The 19299-nt window shown below is 54.0% G+C and overlaps 1 protein-coding gene across 3 annotated transcripts in view; it reads right to left on the bottom strand.

The window, feature by feature from the left end:
- Positions 1-16383, bottom strand: part of CCN4 (cellular communication network factor 4) — a 37799-nt gene extending 21416 nt beyond the window's left edge. Inside the window, exon 1 of one of the 3 annotated variants that reach the window (XM_057307954.1) lies at positions 16133-16383. In XM_057307954.1, the coding sequence (XP_057163937.1) occupies positions 16133-16201 (69 nt within the window). In that variant the 5' untranslated portion in view covers positions 16202-16383. The remainder of the gene's footprint in view (positions 1-16132) is intronic. The other 2 variants (XM_026495379.4, XM_057307955.1) reach the window with 2 other exon arrangements.
- Between the last annotated feature and the right edge of the window lie 2916 nt (positions 16384-19299).

Genomic DNA, 19299 nt, shown 5'->3' with positions numbered 1-19299 from the left:
GGACTTAAACTCAGATCTGCTGGGTTCATGCTTTTCCCACTACTGTATAAGAAGGAGAATTTTCTAATGGAAGGAATCAGTTGTAAAGTAGTGAGCACACCATCAGTGGAGGTAATCAAGAAGTAGCTAGATCGTCATCTGGGCTGGGGACTGTAGAGGAGTGTCAGGGCTCACAAAGCCTGTCACATAGTAGGTGTCAATAACCATTTGTCAATAGAATGAATGAGTCAATGTACATTTTCCCCACGATACTGTCCTCCCTCGAGGGCAGAAACCATGTACCATCCATTTCCCTGTGCACTCACACAGGCCCTTACATCATAGCTAATATCTACTGGTGTTGGTAATATATGGAGAGCTTTTTTAAAAATTTTTATTTATTTATTTTTGAAAGAGTGAGCAAGTGGGGGGAGAGGCAGAGGGAGATTCAGAAAGAATCTCAAGCAGGTTCCACGCTCAGCACAGAGCCCTATGTGAGGCTCGATCCCATGACGCTGAGGTCATGACCAAAGCTGAAATCAAGAGTCGGACACTTGGGGTGCCTGGGTGGCTCAGTCGGTTAAGCATCTGCCTTTGGCTCAGGTCATGATCCCAGGGTCCTGGAATGGAGCCCAGTGTCAAGCTCCCTGCTCAGTGGGGAGCCTGCTTCTCCTTCTCCCTCTGTAGCTCCCACTGCTTGTGCTTTCTCTCTCTGTCAAATAAATAAATAAAAGCTTAAAAAAAAAAAAAAGAGTGGGATGCTTAACCCACTGTATATGGAGAGCTTTTGATGCCCTATCTCATACAGTTCCCCCAACAAATCACAAGGCAAGCCTACTAATTTTCCCCAGCGCAGATGAAACAGGCTCAGAGAGGTTGAATGAAGGTACAAGGCCACACAGCTAGTCGCAGTTGGGGGCTGAGGGGGCACAGACGGAAAGGAACAAAGGTCTGCCTTGCTGGAATATCTTGAGCCCCTAACTCTTCTGTCATCTGTGGTCACCCACCCAGGAAAGACTGAGCTCCTGTGGTCCTTGGGCCCACGCTCCCATCACAACCAACCAAAGCAAATATCTGGAGGCTGGGAGCTCCAGGGGAGGCTGTGGGGATCCTTGTGTGAAGTGTCTGTCCCCTCAGGATGGCCTTCCGTGACAAGTGGAGACCTCAGGCTTTCGTGGCATTGCCAAACCGTGGCCCTGGGCCCTGTTTCTAAGTCCTGCTTCTTCCAGAAAGTGCAGCCTGAGCCACGGTCCTGGGGTTGAGCGTGCTGGTGAGAACAGGAGCGGTACCTGGTGCCGAGCAGGGAGTAGGGAAGGGTTTACCACCGGCCTGGTTCTGACGGGTCCAGTGTTCCAGCTGGAGGCATCTTAGATGTCCTCTCTGACCAACCTGCCCATTTGAAGCAGAACCTTCTGAAGCCCACGGTTTCCTTTCTGAGGAATATTTACTGAGCACCAGCAGCTGGGCAGGCCCTGGATGGGGTTGGAGCGGCGGGCCCAAAAGATTCACTGTCCTCCCTCACTCTCACTGTGCCGCCTTTCTGGGCTCCGAATTCCAAGAATTTTGATTTCCTTTCCAGGAGGAAATTCACCCAGGCAGGTGAATTTGATGACGAATGCCATGGAATGTGCTAGATACAGTGCTAAGGGCATTACGTGCATTCAGTTAGTGAACCCTCATACCAACCCTTGGGGGAATAACTACCTACCCACTTAACCAGTGGGGAAACTGAGGCTCAGGGAGTCTAGGCAGCTGCCCGGATGCCCAGGCAGTGACTGGCAGAAGGACTGAGTATGCAGGGTCTGACTCCCAGCTCTGTGCTCGAAGCCTCGGGTTTCCCTTTAAATCATCACCACAGCCGCAATCGCCCTCCTGCTCCATTCAAAGCCACCGCCAGAGGTGCACGGTGCTGATGACATCTTCTGCTGTGGCCCCTCCCCAGCTAGGGGACACTTGATGACATCAGCTTCTCGTAAGGTGGCCTGTCTACGAAACCCCAGGCAGCAGGTGGGACGTGGGGGTGGTGATGGTGACTTCCTAGGGGGCCCGGTTAGTCTTGGAGGCTCCATTCCAGTGTGTCTCCTGCACCTGTGCCTATCCAAGTGCAGCCTCCCGTGCGCCCAAGGGTCTGAGCCAGCCCACCCGTGGGTGTCTCCCTGGGGTTCCTCTTGGGTGCACCAGCTCCCTGAGATGCCAGACAAGGCTGTGTCCGTCTGTCTGTCTCACACGCATTTTTTCTCTTTCACACACACACACACACACACACACGCACACACACACACGGGGTATCAGCCCCCTTGAATGTCCCGATTAGCATGACACGTCCACCCGCCCTTTGCCACGATGCATGGATCGCTGTCATAAAGATACAGGTTCTCTTTTTCCATCCAAAACATGAATGGGGGAAGTGCCTCAGCCAGAGAACAGAGGTAAGAGCTTCCCCCAGACCTTCTCTTCACTGGCTTCCTTGGGAAGTCAACCAAGTCCCAGGGCCCGGCCGCCTCGCCCTTCCCGTGACCGGGGACGAGCCATCCGCCCTGTGGCACCGTCCTCACTGTGGGGGGCTCGGGGCGCAGTGGAAGCTGATACTTGTGCTGAGCTTGGACGGATGGGCAGAGTACCGGAACCAGGGAGCTTGGGCCGCTCTGTCATGTGGGGCCCTTGTCTACATGGACAATGACCACAGGACGTTTATGACGCTCTGTTTTTTAAACTAAAACCTTGTCTTTCTGTTTTTCAGTCCATTCCAAGCCGTAGGTGCTCGTGCAAAACCCACAGGGCACAGAGAGTAATTCAAGCAACTGGCCAAAGAGGAGGTTTGGAGGAAGTTCTGTGTAGCCCAGAGCAATAGACTAGGAGGCCAGTGTGTCTGCCCAGAGATCTCTCCAGGATCTCCAGAAGGGGACTTTCCTTCTGGGGCCGAGGCTCTCCCTGGAACTCCAGGACACTTGCTTGGCTGGGCCCTTGGGATGCCCTGAGGCTCTTACCAGGCTCCCACCTTCTTTTTGGATTTGGAGCCTCCCCTTGCATTCCCCAGCACAGACAGGAGCCGGCCCCAAGCGCTGCCCCCTCCCCCAGACTGCTCTGCTGCTGTCCTCCTACCCACCTTGAGCTATCCGAGCCAGGGTGGCTGGGCCCATTCTACAGATGGGCAAATTGATCTTTGCAAACTCACTACCGTATGGGGCCCACATCAGGTTTTCTAACAGCAGAAGCCAAGAGGGGAAAACAAAACAATCTTTGTTTACTTCCCCAGGTGGGTGCCCAGTGCTCACTTGGTCACAGCCTGCTCCTGGCCGGGTCCACCTGCTCAGCCCCACGAGCTGCGTCCCGCCCCAGCCCCCTCTCCTGACACCCAGGGAAGCCATTACAAATAGAATCACTTCCCACAGTGGTTCCCAAACTTTGCTGCCCGTCGGAACCACCTGGAGGCTTTAATAAACACTGATGTGTGGCCACTGTCCCCAGATATCCTTACTTAAAGGCTCCAGGCAGGGGCGTGGGCACTGGAAATTTCTAGGTGGCTCTGAGTATGGAAGAGGTGGGGAACAGCTGTGGCCTACGGACCTGTTAGAATACAGACTCCTGACCCCCACATCGAATATTCGGCTTCAGTTCCTCTAGGCCTGACAGGGAATCTGTATTCTAGTCTGCACCTCTGGTGATTCTCGTGGGAACGGAAACCCTATCTTCCAGTGTGGGCAGAGGAAGGAAAGGTGTGGGGGCTCCAGGCTGTCTTCCTCTTTGTATGACCGCTGTCTTCCTCTTTGAACACGTAACTTCTGTATGACCATACCTCCGTGCATTACCTGCAGACACCCGACAGGTCATGAGGTGAGCCCTTGTGAGTGGGGTTAGTGCCCTTCTGAAGGAGACCCCAGAGAGCCCCCTCGCCCCTTCCTCCGCGTGAGGACACAGTGACAAGACACCAGCTATGACCCAGGAAGAGGGTCCTCATCAGAACATGACCACGCGGGCACCTTGATCTCCGTCTTCCAGAAGACCGAGAAACACACTTCTGTTGTTCATAAGCCCCCGGTCCGTGGTGTTTTGTTACGGCTGCTGGATGAGTTAAGATAGTGCCAGACCCTTAGCCCTCTGGACAAGGAGGGCGATTGTGAGGCAGAGTAAAAGAAATGAACTGATCCCTTCAATGGAACTTACCGGACAAACTTAAGCAAATGGAAATTGGGGGGTAAAAATTAAAGCCCCTGCAGGAAATGCTGCACGTGAAGGGTGGTGATGCTGTGTAACGGTGAGCGGGAACTACGGACTTGACGGCGTTTGCCAGCCTCTGACAACGGACAGGGGACAAGTAAGTCTACAGTTTGACTCGGATTATCAGGTTTCCAGGAACGCACGGCAGCAGGCAAGGGAGCGGAAAGCAGGAAGCTGGCCGGGGTGGGGTGGGGCACCCAGGGAACTGAAATGTTCTGCTTGATGATAAAGAGGGAGCCCATCCTCTTCTGAGCGTGTGTGCGGGTTATCGGGGATAGGGGCACTCGCAGGAGAGGAAAGGGCACAGCATTAAGACCTCCCCCGTCCCCCCCCCCCCCCCCCCCCCCCCCGCCTGGGTGATGAGGATTGTAATGGGGCTGAGCCCGAGCCGCCAAGGATCCCAGGAGAGGAGATGGGAAGCTTTCGTGGGGGTTTTCAGGGAAGGGCTGTCTTTCCCCCCTCCTCCGCGTGAGTGGAGTGCCCAGCACAGCCCCTACTCCTGGGGGGCAAGGGCTCAGTGACTGGTGCCGATGGTCCTGGAAGCCTGGCTTGCCTGCATTTGGAAGGCAGCACCGAGACACTCCACAAGGGGGCAGTCTTGAGATAGAAATGGTCTGAGCAGACCCCCAACTCTGCTCTGGGGGCTTCAGGAAAGGGCTGCCCTGCCTGGAAGCAGTTTCTGTTCACCCCTTTACTGAAAAGAGGGCCCTGGGAGCAGTGAAAGAGTGTGACCCCCTCAGGCCTGGGCTCAGAGCTGTGGGACCCCCATCGCCCACCTGCCTTCTCTACCACTTTGTTCTCACATCTGCTACAAGGGACGAGCAGTCACAGTGTAAGCCGGTGGACCCCTATTTCCCGAGCTCCTCGTAGGAAAGCACCCCTAGGGATCTGTACCCGTGTTCCTGGTGGGGGCTGGCTTTCGGTGGGCCCTGTCTCGGAAAGGTCTTAGTCCCCACCCCTAAAGTCACCAGGCCTGAGTGCGGGGAGGACCCAGCACTGCCCAGACCCTTCCATGACCGGCTCTGGCTCCCAGGGCAGGAACTGACGGCCCCGCAGCTGACGCAGGATTGGCCAGGCTGCAGGTCACGGGGTGTGTAGGTCACGGGGTGTGGAAGAGTTTTGGGGATTTTTCTGCTAATTGGTTTTATAAACAGGCAGTCTTGTGAGTTTCTGGCAGGGGTGAGGGACTCGACTTTATAGGACAGGGCCGAAGGCTCAGGAAGCCAGACTTCTTTCCAAAAAACGAGCCCTTGTGTGTCTGATCGTCCGTTCATTCATTCATTCATTCATTCATTCATCCATCAAGCATATGAAGCATCTCCTAAGTTCTCAGTACAAAGCCTCAGGGAGCACCCCTCCTCCTGAGCAGACAGGACTATAAAAGGGGTAACTGCGTCTAGAACAGCAATTGGCCATTGCAGCCCATCAACCACACCTGGCCCATTGCATTCTGTAAGGGGAAAGAATGGATTTCCCATTTTTAAAAAGTTGCGATGAACAACAAAAACAAAGAAGAATATTCCACGGAGACCTTCTTGCCCACAACGCCTAGACTATTTACCATTCGATCTTTTATAGGCTGTTTATTCTTTGTTAGAGACAGGCGTGAACTTTCACCACAGTCGGGAGAGTAACACAGCCTCTCGCACTTTCCACCAGCTTCAGAGATTATCAGCCCGTGTTGATCTTGCATGTCTGTTACCCGCCCACTCGCAGACGTTCCTTCCCTGAGGATTTCAAAGCGAATTCCAGAGACCACGTGATTTTACCTGAGATTCCTGAGGGTGCTCGAAAGTATGAGAAAGTTTTTAAAAATGTAACCCCGATACAATGATCACACCAATAAGATCAGTTACAATGTGGTGAGTTTCTCTCGTTAGTACCCAGTTCCTAGTCCTTATTCAAATTTCACGGATTGTCTCCAAGATTTTTTTTTTTTTAATCGGATGGTTTCTCTGAATCTCACAAGGTCTACGTGTGGTTCTGCCTTTTGTGCCTCTTTTACTCGTCTTCATTCTACACGAATCATGAAATCCTTGTGATAACCCTAAGAGGCATGCAGCTTTTACAATCATCTTTCCCAATGTACAGAGGGGTAAACTGACCCCCAGAAAAGTCAGGTAATTTGCCCAAGGCCACTAGCAAATGTCAGAGGTGGGATTTGAACCCAATGACCACACTGCACAGCATCTCAGCAGAATCTAAATAAGAGTTTTGAGAGCAAGATAAGAAGGCAAGGGGCAGGAGCATAGGAGCAGGGAGTGCTTCTTGGAGGAGGCGTCATGGGCACTGTGTCCTGAAGGATGACTGAGAATTGACCAGAAGGGCAGAAAGAGCATAGACACTGGGGAAAAGCAGGAACAGGGCATGCAGGCAGCAGCTAGGCACAGGAATGACCAGTGGTCCGGGTTGGGGCTTAGGGTTCAGGGATATGGAGATGGTAGGTAGGCTGGGGCCATGATCAGAGGACCGTAAGGGCCACGCCTGGGATGCATTTTCCCCTGGGGGAAATAGGGGTCTTTTCTGACTTAGCCAATACACTGTGCCGGGTGATGATTAAACCTACCCTGTGAGGTCAGCCCTCATGGTCTCAATTTCACAGATGGGGAAACTGAGACCCACAGAGGCTACGCACTCTGCTCTTCTGCCTCTGGATCTCATAATCCCCCAGTGACCCCTAAGGGGCCCTTCTCTTGCCTAATTTCCGGTTCCTGCGATTTACCAAAAGGAATTGGGAGCCTTCCATATCCCAGGCCTGGAGGTGGCGGTGGTCATGGGGTGACCAGGGACAGGGCCAGCCCTGGAGCAAGAGCCAATATAGACAAGGGTGGGAAAAACTGCCATCTGTTGAGCTTAGGCCTGTTCTTCATACAGGGGACGAGGGAACAGCCGCCTGATGGAGCCGAGAGAAGCATCTTTAGCATCTAGGCCCCTACCTGGAGGTGGGAGGCCCTGGGCGCCAGCCCCCAGGCTGAGACTCGTGGCCTCGGGCCAGCCACTTGCTTCCCCACAGGGCAGGCTGGGATGAAGCAATCCTCTGGCACCTTCCAACACGGCTGGCTGCCTGAGCTGGGCCTCTGATAAGGTGGTTCCTCCCTCCAGCGTCCGGAGCCCGACCTCAGTTCCCTTCACCCCCATCCTGGATCAGGTCCCACTTAGGCTGGGAGGACAGACATGGGCAAAGCGCTGGCCCACGGCGACACCCCTGGGAGCAGGTCCCACCAGCCCTGCCTGGGGAACAAAGTAGAGATTTTGAAGCTTCGATGGCCTGGGGGATCAGAGTAAAACTCAGCCTCGGTTTCCTCCTCTGTGGGGTGGGGGTGATAACAGCTCCTGCCCACCGATCCCTCCTGCGGACTAAGTGAGGTGTGTGCGGCCCAGCTCACAGTGAGGGTCCGACAGGGGGTGATGCTTGGGGGGTTGAAGAACAGAAGTCTGCCTGGGTCAGGACGCGGCTCCTTGGGGTACAGGACCCAAAGTTGCTGTTAGAGAAGTCAGGTGGTACGTGCATGTGCGCGTGAGTGTGTCTGTGTGTGTGTTCATACTCGTGTATGCCTGTGTCTGTGTGTGTATGCCTGTGCGTGTACATGCATGTGTATGTGTGTATGTGTGTGCATGTATGTCTGTGCCTCTGTGTGTGTGTGTGTGTGTGTGTGTGTGTGTGCACGCACATGTAGGAGGCGGGCTCAAAGGGCAGCGGCGATAAGGACAGATGGGCAGCCATAGCCCCCAGTCCATGCGGCCCCGTCCGCCAGCTTTGCTGTTCCAGAACTCTCGCCAGGGCCTTGAAGACAACCCCCGCTAATGCCAGAGCACCTTGATACTCACGCCCCCGATTGCGGCTCCCCCAGCCTTCTGCTCCACACGTGCTCAGCACCTAGCTTGCCTTCTCTCTCCAGGTCACAGGGGCTCTGCGAGCCAGGCTTTTAAAGTCCATTTTACAGATGAAAGGCTGAGGCCCCGCTGGGAAGTGACAGAGCTAGCTCTCACCCCGGCCTGGGTGCTGCCACCTGCCCTCAACCAGCCCACCACCCAGCACAGGCAGCTCGGTTTCTGGTCTGCACCTCAGATGGAGAAACCGGGGCTCAGAGACTAACTCAGAGCCTGACTAGGACCGTGCCTTCGGGCCCCTGGTTCTGGGCTCAGCAAGTCAGTTCTTAAGTTCCCGCTCACCGTTCAGCCCTCCTAGCAATCAGGCCCAGGCGTTGTCAGATGCCCTGTTCCCTTCCCTAGCACAAAGCCTCTACTAGAAAGGTCAGTGTCATGCCTTCCCTCCCTCCCCGTCCCTTCTATACCCATCCTGCCCAGCCTTTCTGGTTTTGTTTATTCAATCATTCATTCATTCATTCATTCATGCATTTATTCATTCATTCTTTCATTCATTCAACCAACGAGTACGTGTTGGGCTCTAAACTGTGCAGCCACAGTGACAGCCACTGGAAAGTGTCAGGTCCGGAAGGGGAAAAGCATGAGCAAGGCCGGGGGTGCGTCCTTGCAGGAGGTAGAAGTGTGAGGGACAGTGGTTCATGCATGGGCTGGGGTCAGCAGAGAGCTCCTGCACAGTGCCATGTTCCCTTCTATCTGGGCAAGAACAAGGACCCGTGGGTGCCCACCGGCTGCTCCACCTGGGTGGAAGCCAGAGGAAGCTTCCTGGAGGGTACCAGTTCCAACAACATCAATTTCATCAACAGAGAAGAGGGGGAAAGGCATTTCAGGCAGAAGGAGGGAGGACAGGACAGGAGGGAGGACACTTGAGTATTTGGGACAAAGACCCTTGAAATAGGGAAGAATATGAACGAAGGCCATCCCAAAGGATGAGGGTGGAAGACAGGCTTGGCCAGACTCAGAGCAGGGAGTACAGCAATGTTCAGGGCATGCCCAACTGCCCTGGCCTCTGTGTTCTACCCAGCTCATCCCCTGGCTCAGTGACATTCAGGAGTAGATCCCTGGGTCACAGGACACTGTGACTCAAAAAGGTTAAGTGAGGTGCTCAAAATGAGCCCTTTTCTAAACTCAAACTCCGTGATTTACTCCCTGTCATCTTGTTTGCAAAGTTCACATCACTCTCTTCCCTCCAAGCTCCATGTGTGGACTTGAGCCTCTAGGTTGGAGGAAACCCCTGGAGGCCTGGAAGGAAGGCCCAGCTGAAGGTCACAGTGCTCCCACTGGCAGCTGGGAGGAGTGAGGAGCTGGAGACAAGGGCGGATGATGGTCACAGGTTTCTGACAATGGCAGATGGAGCCATCCCACGGAGATGGGGAGGCAGTCAGGGACAGAAGTCCTCCAAGGGCACTGTTACCCTCCAGGGTGCTTCCCAAACTTGCAAAGCCTCAAGGTTCATCTGTGGTAAGAAGTGTTAAAACTCTGGAGTCCTGGATCCCTGCACAGGCTGACTCAGTAGGCCTTGGGGAGCCTAGGATTGCTCTTTGTAGGTAGTACTTGTAAGCCTGACTGGGGAACCCCTGACATGGGGGGACCCCATGGAGATTAAGCTGGGGGTGTGCTTTCCAGCTTTATGAGACCAGTGATCCACTCTGAGAGTTGAAAGAAGAGATGTAGGCAAACAGGAAATCATCTCTGGACACCTTAAGGGGAGGACGCATGTCTGGAGGGTCATCCCAGAACGTGGGACACCCCTTTTGGTGCCAAAGTCAGTGATGCCTGTCCAAGAGCAATAGCATGAGAAACACAGCCCATGAGCCCTGCTGCTGGTGCGATGGTGGGCCGCCCAGTGAATGAGTGAATGGACCCTAGGACTCTGGTGGCTTCAGCTGGAAGCAAGCTTAGGGGTCAAGTCCAACTTCCTCATTTTTAAAACCAGATAACAAGCACTGAGAAGGCAAGCATCGAGGCCAGCCCACCATCTGCCCCAAGGACAGGGTGACACATCCTTGCTCTCTCAGAATATTCCTCCAACCTTCACCCCCAGACACATCCTGCCCTGGGCAGGCTCATAGCACATGCCTCTTCTCTCACCTCCAACTCAATGCAGGACTCCTGGAAGGGCAGGGCTGGACCCCTCCCTTCCTCTTCTTTGGGCCCCGGACTCTCATTTCCTCTCACTCCTCCCACTCTCCCCTACCAGGACTTAGCAGATCCATAGTTGACGTCCCAAGCCTGGACTTGTCTCCAAAGTGAGGGCCTTGTGGGGGGAGGGCACAGATGATATCACAGCCCCTGGAATGTCCATTATTCATGTTTTGAGAGACACAGTTCCTTCTCCTCTGATTCTGTCTCCCTTCCCCCCTCCGCCTCCCCCTTTCATAGAGAAGAACAGGAGGACAGTTGGCAGACGAGCAACATGTCAAGGCTGGAGGAGAGACAGGAGTGATTTTTGAATTTAGGTGTGTGTTAAGAATCACCAAGGTGCCAGGTAATGTGCACGTACCTGGTTGCTCTCCCCAGGAATTCAGGCTCAGAACCCTGAAATCGGTATTTTTCTCCTGAAGCCCTCAGAGCTTCCTTTTGGGTTCCTCCACGTGCTCCTCTCTGTTAGTGTAGAAATCTACCTCCAGCACATGAACCATTCTTGACAGTGGGACAGAGTTGAGCATTTATCACCGTATCTCTAGAAATAGGAAGGGGCTGGGTGCACAGCAAGGCTGTCAGCATCCATGGAACGAGTAAGTGGATGGGCTACGAAACTGTGCACAGCATCAAGGGACCCAGGGTGGTAAGACTCAACTATAAGCAACATCATCACCACCACTGTTGTCTTTACCACCTTCGCCACCACCACCACATCACCATCATCTCCATCTTCATCACCATTACCACCATCACCATCTTCATCACCGTCACCTCCACCATCAGCAGCGTCATCACCAGCACCATCATCCTCACCATCACCATCACCGTCACCACCATCAGCAGCAGCAGCATCACCATCATCACCACCATCACCATCACCACCACCATCATCCTCATCATCACCTCCACCATCATCCTCATCATCACCATCACCATCACCATCATTAGCAGCAACATCGTCACGATCATCAGCAGCATTGTCACCATCATCACCAACATCACCACCACAATCACCACTATCACCATCACCACTAGCACCATCATTATCACCACCTTCATCATGATCACCTTCATCACAGCACCACCATCACTACCACCACCACCATCATCATCACCTTCGTCCTCACCACCATCCATCAGCACCATCATCGTCATCACAGCCACCATTAGTATTTCTCTCCTATATAATAATCCAAACATGTTCATAGACTCCCTCGAAATGCGCTGGGAAGCTGGCCAGGATGTAGAAAGCTTGGGAGCTTCCGGAGACAAACTCAGCCCTGAGCCCAGCACAGCCCATGGGTAAGTCTGCCCCTCCTCTCACCCACCTGGTGCTGAGTCTGGGGTCTTTATGAACCCCTGCTCATTTGTTCAGACCTGGCACTTGTCTGTGGCCAGTGCTTCCACTCGAGCTGGGATGCCCCCACCCCTGCTATTGGAGTGAAGTGAATCGTGTCCCCACCTCCCCTTGGGTGTGCTGCGGATTCATGGGCTTTATCTCTGTTTCATTTCTTAATCTTGTCAATAACCCAAGGTAGCAAGTGCTAATATTATGTCTTTTCACAGATGAAAAAAGTTGCTCAGTGAAGGAGCTGGGATTAGACCCCTCACTATCTTTCCCTCTCCACCTATTAAAATCCATCTGCGTACATTTGCGTCTTCCCAGGCCAACACTGTCTAATAAAACACAATGTGAGTCATATATGGAATTCTATATTTTCTAGCAGCCACACTGAAAACCAATAAGAAACCAGTGAAAGTTTGTTAAATATTCTATTTGTTTAACCCAATACATTAAAAATATTCTTGTTTCAACATGGTGTCAATAGAAAAATCACAGTGAGCAGGTGATGTTCTTGTGCACATACTGAATCTTTGAAATCTGGTGTGTGTTCAACATCTCACTTGGGATGAGCCACATTTCCGGCGCTTGGTGGCCTCATGCGGCAAGTGGCCACCTTGGACGGTGCCGGGATAAGGATGCTGCCTGTTTCATTGGTGCGGTTTTCAAGTGAGCCGATATACGCAGTGCTTAGGACACCGTGAGCACTTCAGCAGTGTTTGCTTTCACGATCGTCAGTGGTACTGAGACCTGGGGAGCTCCAGAGGTGTCGAAGGAATGTATGATGTGCCGAAGCCTTGCTCTTAGACATTCGCAGTATTCAGCAGTTCTTGCTCAAAACTTCCTTCCTTGCTTTGCTTCCCTGGCTGTGGTAGGCAAGCCTCCCAGCCCCTCCTGGGACCTCAGCCTGGACCATTGCTGTCTTACTTTCCTTGCTCCCATAGGGAACCCACAGTGTGTGTAACGGCCCCTCCCTGCTGCCCAGAGAGATGGCCAAGGTTCCTGGGAGGAAACCCAGGCACAAATCCTTGTACAAAGCCGAAGGCAGCCTCCTGGCATTTGGCTGCTTTGCTGGCATGGGGCAGGGGCCTTTTCTAAACCCTGGGGGAGGTGAGTCCACTGACGGGCCGGAGGTACTGCCCCGCCTGTGGTCAGGGTCTGGTTTTCCAAGGAGCACGGCTCCCGTGGCCATTCCAGAGGGTGAGGCTTTGCCAAACGCTGTGCCAGGTGGAAAATGCCTGTCCGTGCCGCACTCACGCCAGCATCCTGGACAAGCGGCGAGTGGGAGGGGCCGCAGCTGTGAGCAGAGCCTCTAAGCTGCAGGAAGAGGCTCTGAGCAGGGGCCTGGGGTGGGGTTTGAAATGCTGGCTCGGATCCAAAGCTATGGACTGGGGATGTAAAGAAGGCGTATCATTTATGTTCTCACATTTTTAAAAGGGATATGCTGCGTCCTGGGCCACACTGCTCTGCGGTTGGTCCTAGGAGCAGAGAATGAACTTGTATTCCATACCCTACACGTGCATCCATGTGCATTCATAACACCATGGCGATTTGCACACTCAGACGAGCCACGATCTCAGGCACACATGCGCGCGCACACCTGTGCCCATCCTTACGTACATTTATACAGGAGAAGGGGCATGGGTCTCGCCTGCACACGGACTACCCAGACCTAATGTGTGCCCAGGAATTTGCTGGCACATGATTTGTTTACCCAGTCACAGGCTTCTGAGACGCTTCCCTGACGCAGCCCTGCGGTCACTCCCCAGCAGCATCAGGGAGCTGGGTAGGGCTGAGGCTGTGAGCCCTGATTAACGGGAGAAGACAGGGAGGCCCAGAGTAGTTAAGGGTCCTGCTGAAGCCGGCACTGTCAGCTCGTCCCAAGTGAGCTTGCACCCAGCCTCTCTCTCCTGGATGACTCCACCCCTGCCTCCTTGCTTCCCCATGCGCGGCCGGCTGTCACCCATCTCCAGCCCGTACGCTGTGTGGGGGCAGAAACTGTGTGCCTCTCATTTCTCTGCAAGTACACGGACCAGGGGGCAGCAGGCGGTATGGCCAAGCGCGGGAGCAAGGTTCAAAATCAACTCTGCTGATTACCAGCTGTGTGACCTTGGGCAAGTTACTGAACCTCTCCGACCTTTAGTTTCAGAGGGATCATCACACCTGCTTCAGAATATTGCAATGAGGATTTCAGGAGGTGCTCAATAAATACTAGTGAATGTCTGTTGGGTGATCCGAGGAAGGTCTTAGCCACATACGTATAGAGCACTTGGCATGGGACATGATAGCACCCACAAATGCAGTCCCTTTCTTCTGGCGCAGGGTGGGTTCTGTCCACTTAGAAGGGAGAAAAGAACAAAGAGATGGAAAAACCAGTCTTATCCGTAGTCACCTTTATCACAGATCACGTTCCCAAGTCGACTCGGCTGAGTTCCTGAGCTCACTGCCCTGTCCTCCTCAATTTATCTCCTCCTGCTTGGCATCTTGCTCTCCAATGACAGAACTTTTAGATAATATTTCGCTATCCAAGAGGGCAAGTCTTCCCTCAGAATGCTACTTCCTCAAAGTTTTCTTGGCAATTCTCACAAACCTTTTCTTCCATATGAACATCTATAATCATTTTTCCATTAAAATCCCACTGGGCCCCTGAAGGAACTTGCGTTCCTATTATACATTAGTGAGCAGAGGACGGCCATGTATGGAGTTTGGCTAGAAAGCAAAGCCCTGGCCGCCATCTGTCTCACAGCCCTCGCTGGGGGCGTCAGGATGCTGCGAGAGCTCTCCTGCTGGGCTTTGTCTGGGAGCGCCTGAATCTGGACACCAGTGTGGGCCGGGTCGTGTTGGGTGCCCAGAGAAGGTCCCCAGGCGGGGGGCTGCACAGAGGAGAGGTGCCCGACCTCCTCCCAGGAGCCTCCCCTCCAGCCTGCTGCCTGGGGCTGTCTGGACTCTTGGCTCCCGTGCTGCATGGCCCCGTGGCCAAGCCCGTGGATCTGGACCCCTTTATCCCCAGCACCACCTGCTCTGGGAGGTAATGGGCTCCAGTGCACTTGGCCCTGCCTGAGCTTCTTTCCTTCTCCTCACTCAGACTCCTGCTACCTTCCACCTCTTACCTCTCCTCCATCCACCCCTTGTCCTCCCAGCCATAGCAACCTCCAGGAAAGGCTGCTTGGGCTCCTCGTGGCTGCTCCAGTCTGTAGGGAAATGCTCCATTTCCCCTAAGCTAGGAAAGCTCTAGAAGAAAGAGCAGGATTTGGCAGGGGAAGATCTAAATTAGAGCCCTGGCCATTAACTCAAAGTGAGACCCTGGGCAAGTCCCTTGCTTGCCCTGAGCTACCGTTTCTTTGTTCTGTAAAATGACGTCAGTATCTCTTTTTGTACCACGGCATGGCACCCACTGTGGGCAGGCACCATGCAATGTCCAAAGGATTTCACAACGAATCACACAGATATGCTCCTGCCCTCCTTAAACCCACTAGGGCGCTTAGAGGAACCTTCATCCCCCAGCTCCAGAGGCAGCTGGGCTGTGGTCGGCCGCCAGTTCTCAGCCTCAGGTCCGGTTGAATCAGAACCCGTGTCTTTAAGCCCGTGGGCGAGTCGTTTTACCCCCGAGCCTCAGCTCCCTCTTCCACAAATGGGGCGCATTGATCCCAAAGGAAACTGTCATTGGGAGTGGGTAATGAAACCCTTCTTGCTGCCTTCCTTTACGTCTGGCAGCAGGCACTGGCCGGGGCTGTGGGGTCTTGAATTCAGTTCCTCCCAGCTGCCCACCTCCTGCCCGCCTTGGGCTTGTCTCTATACCCACAGCCAGCAGGCTGGCTGTGTGCTGCCACACGTCTTGCTCCCCTGGCTTCTTGGAGGTGCAGTCCCTTCCCCCTTCCCTTTGGAGTGCCTTGGGATAGTGAGAGGAGGGAGAGAACCCTTGGGATCCCCTGAAACCGCAGGTGTCATGTGCAGGGTCCCAACGAGCGCGCTTCAGAAGCTGTAGAGGGCTGTGCCAGCCCAAAGCCTCAGCGGTTGGGGGCGGAAATCACCCCAAGCAATGTTTGCTCAAGAGAGGCGCTTTTGTTGAAAGCTGGCATTTTCCTTTCCAGCTTCTCTGGGTGTTTTTTGACTCCTCTCTGGGTAGTATCTCCAGCACTCGGAGACTCATGTTCCAAACCCAAGACTTTAGAAGTCTCCTGCCAACGTCTTTGCTTAGCACTGCTCGGGGAGGAGTGACTGGCCCAAAGTCACACAGCCAGCCTGGGCAGAGCTGGGACTGGAGCCCCGGCACCCGACTCCCCGCTCCAACAAGTGCCCCTTTCTGCTGAGTTTCAGGTGGGAAAATAGGTCATGGACCACCTGTTTGCTTCGTACTCTCCGGCGGCTGCCCCTTCCCCCCCACACCAGGATCAGCTGACCCCACAAGCCCCCCTCCTCCCCCTGGGCTTCGCCCTGGCCCCTATGTGGGCACCCACTTGCCCCCACACTTCCAGCCCCTCTTGATCTGCCCACCCATGTAGCGGAACGCGCTGGAGAAAGGGATCTGGGTCCCCTCGTTAAGCCCCTGCAAGCAGGACTCACCGTGGCCAGGGCGCCGCCCGCGGCGGCTGCTGTCACTGCTGCCAGCGTCCAGGGCAGGAACCACCTCATGCCTGGAAGTCAGGGGCAAAGGCATCGACCGAGCAGCCCAGAGGATCCAGTCGCCTCTCCGGGGAGCTGGGCCGAGAGACTGGCCTGGCCCATCAGGAGCAGCAGATATGCCTCTTCCCACAGCCCTGGGGGGGGTTTTATTAAAGCACGATCTGACGTCAGAGTTAAGGACAAACCCTGCATTTTCCTCTGAAAAAACTTTTCCTGCCTCTCTCCCTCTTTTTTTTTTTTTCCCTTTCTTCCCTCTGTCCCCACCTCCAGCCCAAGCTTGGCCAGCCTCTTCGGCTCTGACAGCTCTTAAAGGGAAAGTTACAGGGCTATGATTTCACACTGGGGCAGTAAATTCTCACAGAAGGAGCTGGGGTCATCCTGCGGAGGTATTTCACAAAGGTGGGGAGGGGGAAATCGAGGGAGGGCGCAAGGTGGAGGCGGGGATACAGTTACCCCGGGACGGGCGGGGGGGCTTTGAACATGCTCCCAGCGCAGGGAAATAAACTCCCTCCCATGTCTTCAAACTGCTCCTACTTCTGGTTTTCATTTGCCATCATTCACTCTTCTCTCCCTGGCTGTAAGCGAAGGAGGACTGCTTCGAGAGCGGCCATCTAGAAATGATAGGAATTTACAAATGAACTCAGCTCTGGGGCTCAGCTTCTCATCAGCCCTCCACGACAAATTAAAGCCATGGAGGCCAATTTACACACATTCCCTTTCCCTATCATCAGCCCGAGAGGCCCTTCTGGAGCTGCCGCTGTCTCCCCGCAGCTGGACGCTTGTTATCACTGGTGGGTTTGGGTGTCTCGCCTGGCCCCTGCTGGACACTGCCACACAGGTAAGGGGTCTCCTCTGGGGCCCCATCTACCTTTGTCCAGCCCCTTCTTCCCCGTGGGGATCTCAGCAACCGCCCTCTGACTGGGCCCCAGCCTCCCCTCCTGACACCCATCTGCTATGTCCTCTACGGCTTCCCAGGGCCAGTAGAGTGAACCTTGGAAAACTGAACCAATCTCTCCAGGCTTCAGCCTCCCCGAGCCCACCCACTGACTTATGTGCAATCCCCAGTCCTGGCGAGGCGTCCAAGACCTCCCCACACACTTCTCTGTCCACTCTCCCTCTGCTACACTTGACCAGGCTGGCCGCCTTGCTGTTCCTCTCACACCCCAGCAAGGTCCCATCCCTGTGGTTCCCATAGCAGTCAGTCCCTCTCTTCTCCTTTCCTGCAGCCTCTACAAGGGCTTGTGGAGCGTGCATGGCTTTTCGGTGTGGTGTAGGATTGTGACCATAGATGTGACCGCACAAGAGATGACTCTGACAGTCTCTCCATTTATTATTATTTTTTTAAGATTTTATTTATTTATTCGACAGAGATAGAGACATCCAGCGAGAGAGGGAACACAAGCAGGGGGAGTGGGAGAGGAAGAAGCAGGCTCATAGCGGAGGAGCCTGACGTGGGGCTCGATCCCATAACGCCAGGATCACGCCCTGAGCCGAAGGCAGACGCTTAACCGTGTGCCACCCAGGCGCCCCTCTCCATTTATTGACCTAGGGCTGGGCCTCTCACCTGATTCTGGCCAGTGAGACATAAAGAGAGATCTGCTGGAGACTCCTAGAAAAGACTGAATCCCTTGGAAGGAGACAATTCTCTACTCATTCTTTTTACTCTGTGTGCAGAATTGATGGCTGGAGCTTCAGCAGTCATATTGGGTCCATGAGGCACAAGCTTGGGGATGAAAAGTCGTTGTGCTGAGGATGGTAGAGCAGCAAGAGGAAAAGAGCCTGGGGCTTTGGGGTTTTACGGTGTTACTGAACCAAACCTGGAAGAGCTACCTCCAGACTTTCTGTTTTATGAGCTAATTCAGTGACCTACTGTGTAAGCAGTGCTTAGGTATTTTATTCCTTGGCGCCAAATGCCTCCTAACTGCTATATGGGACTTTAAAAAAATCATGCATGTCAAGTGGCCAAGGGGGGGGGGTGTATGGTACATGGAGACTGCTCCGTAAATGTGAATCCTTGCTTCCTTCTTATGCACTTACTTGCTGCTCTTCAAAGTTAAGTCCCACGAAGCCAGTACTATGAGCAGGTGTCATTAAAGGAGTCACGCAAGGTGTTAGGTGCTAATCCGGGTTCAGTGACCCTTTGATGAACACCAGGTACAGGCTGGTCCCGTGCTATGAAATATCTGATGACCATAAGGGACACAGAGTGGAAACTCAGAGTTGCTAGCTGATTTCAGGACATATGCTAAGTCAGAGGCAGACCTGGGGCTGGAACTCAAGACTCAGAACACTGACTGACAAAGGCAGAGTCAGGATCCGACACTTCCAAGCAAGTGAGCTTGACCTAGGAAAGCCTCTCAAGGTGTGCCTGGGGGGCTCAGCTGGGGCTCCTGGGTGGCTCAGTCGTTAAGCGTCTGCCTTTGGCTCAGGGCGTGATCCCAGTGTCCTGGGATCGAGCCCCGCATTGGGCTCCCTGCTCTGCTGGAAGCCTGCTTCGTCCTCTCCCACTCTCCCTGCTTGTGTTCCCTTTCTCGCTGGCTGTCTCTTTCTCTGTGTCAAATAAATAAATAAAATCTTAAAAAAAAAAAAAAGCAAAAAAAAAAAAAAGGTCCTCGATATTTCTGATAGGAGCAAAGCAGAACCCAGAGAATGCCGGGTCGTCTTGGGAAATCTGATGGTGAGGAGCAACTGGAACAGATACCCCAAAGCACGATACAGGGCTGACCGCCTGCACCTGCTGGGGAAGCCTCTGACGACCCAGCTGCTCCCACTGGAGCCACCATCCTTCAGCACCAATGACACCTGGAGAGAGGTGACATGGTGACTCAGGCAGAGCGGTGCCACTTACTGGAGGGCCTTGGACAACCAACAGTCTCTCTGTACTTCAGTTTCCTTTGTGTAAAGAAACAGGATTTTGTTAGTGCACGAGACAGGTAAGGTGTGCCCCAGCATTTGTGAATGGTGGCGTTGGAACGGGTCAGTATGACCTGGTTGCCCTATGACCACCCTGGTTCGGGGGTTTGGCGTCTTGAAAGAGCTCATGGTGCAGGCTGCGTGTGTGGCTGGGGTCCGCCTTGGTGGGTGGGGGCCCAGGGCCAGGCACTTTC

This window comes from Ursus arctos, unplaced genomic scaffold, assembly GCF_023065955.2.
Source record: "Ursus arctos isolate Adak ecotype North America unplaced genomic scaffold, UrsArc2.0 scaffold_6, whole genome shotgun sequence".
NCBI classification, from domain to species: domain Eukaryota; kingdom Metazoa; phylum Chordata; class Mammalia; order Carnivora; family Ursidae; genus Ursus; species Ursus arctos.
Note: the sequence above shows the minus strand (reverse complement) of the source record. Positions and strands in the feature narration are given on the sequence as shown.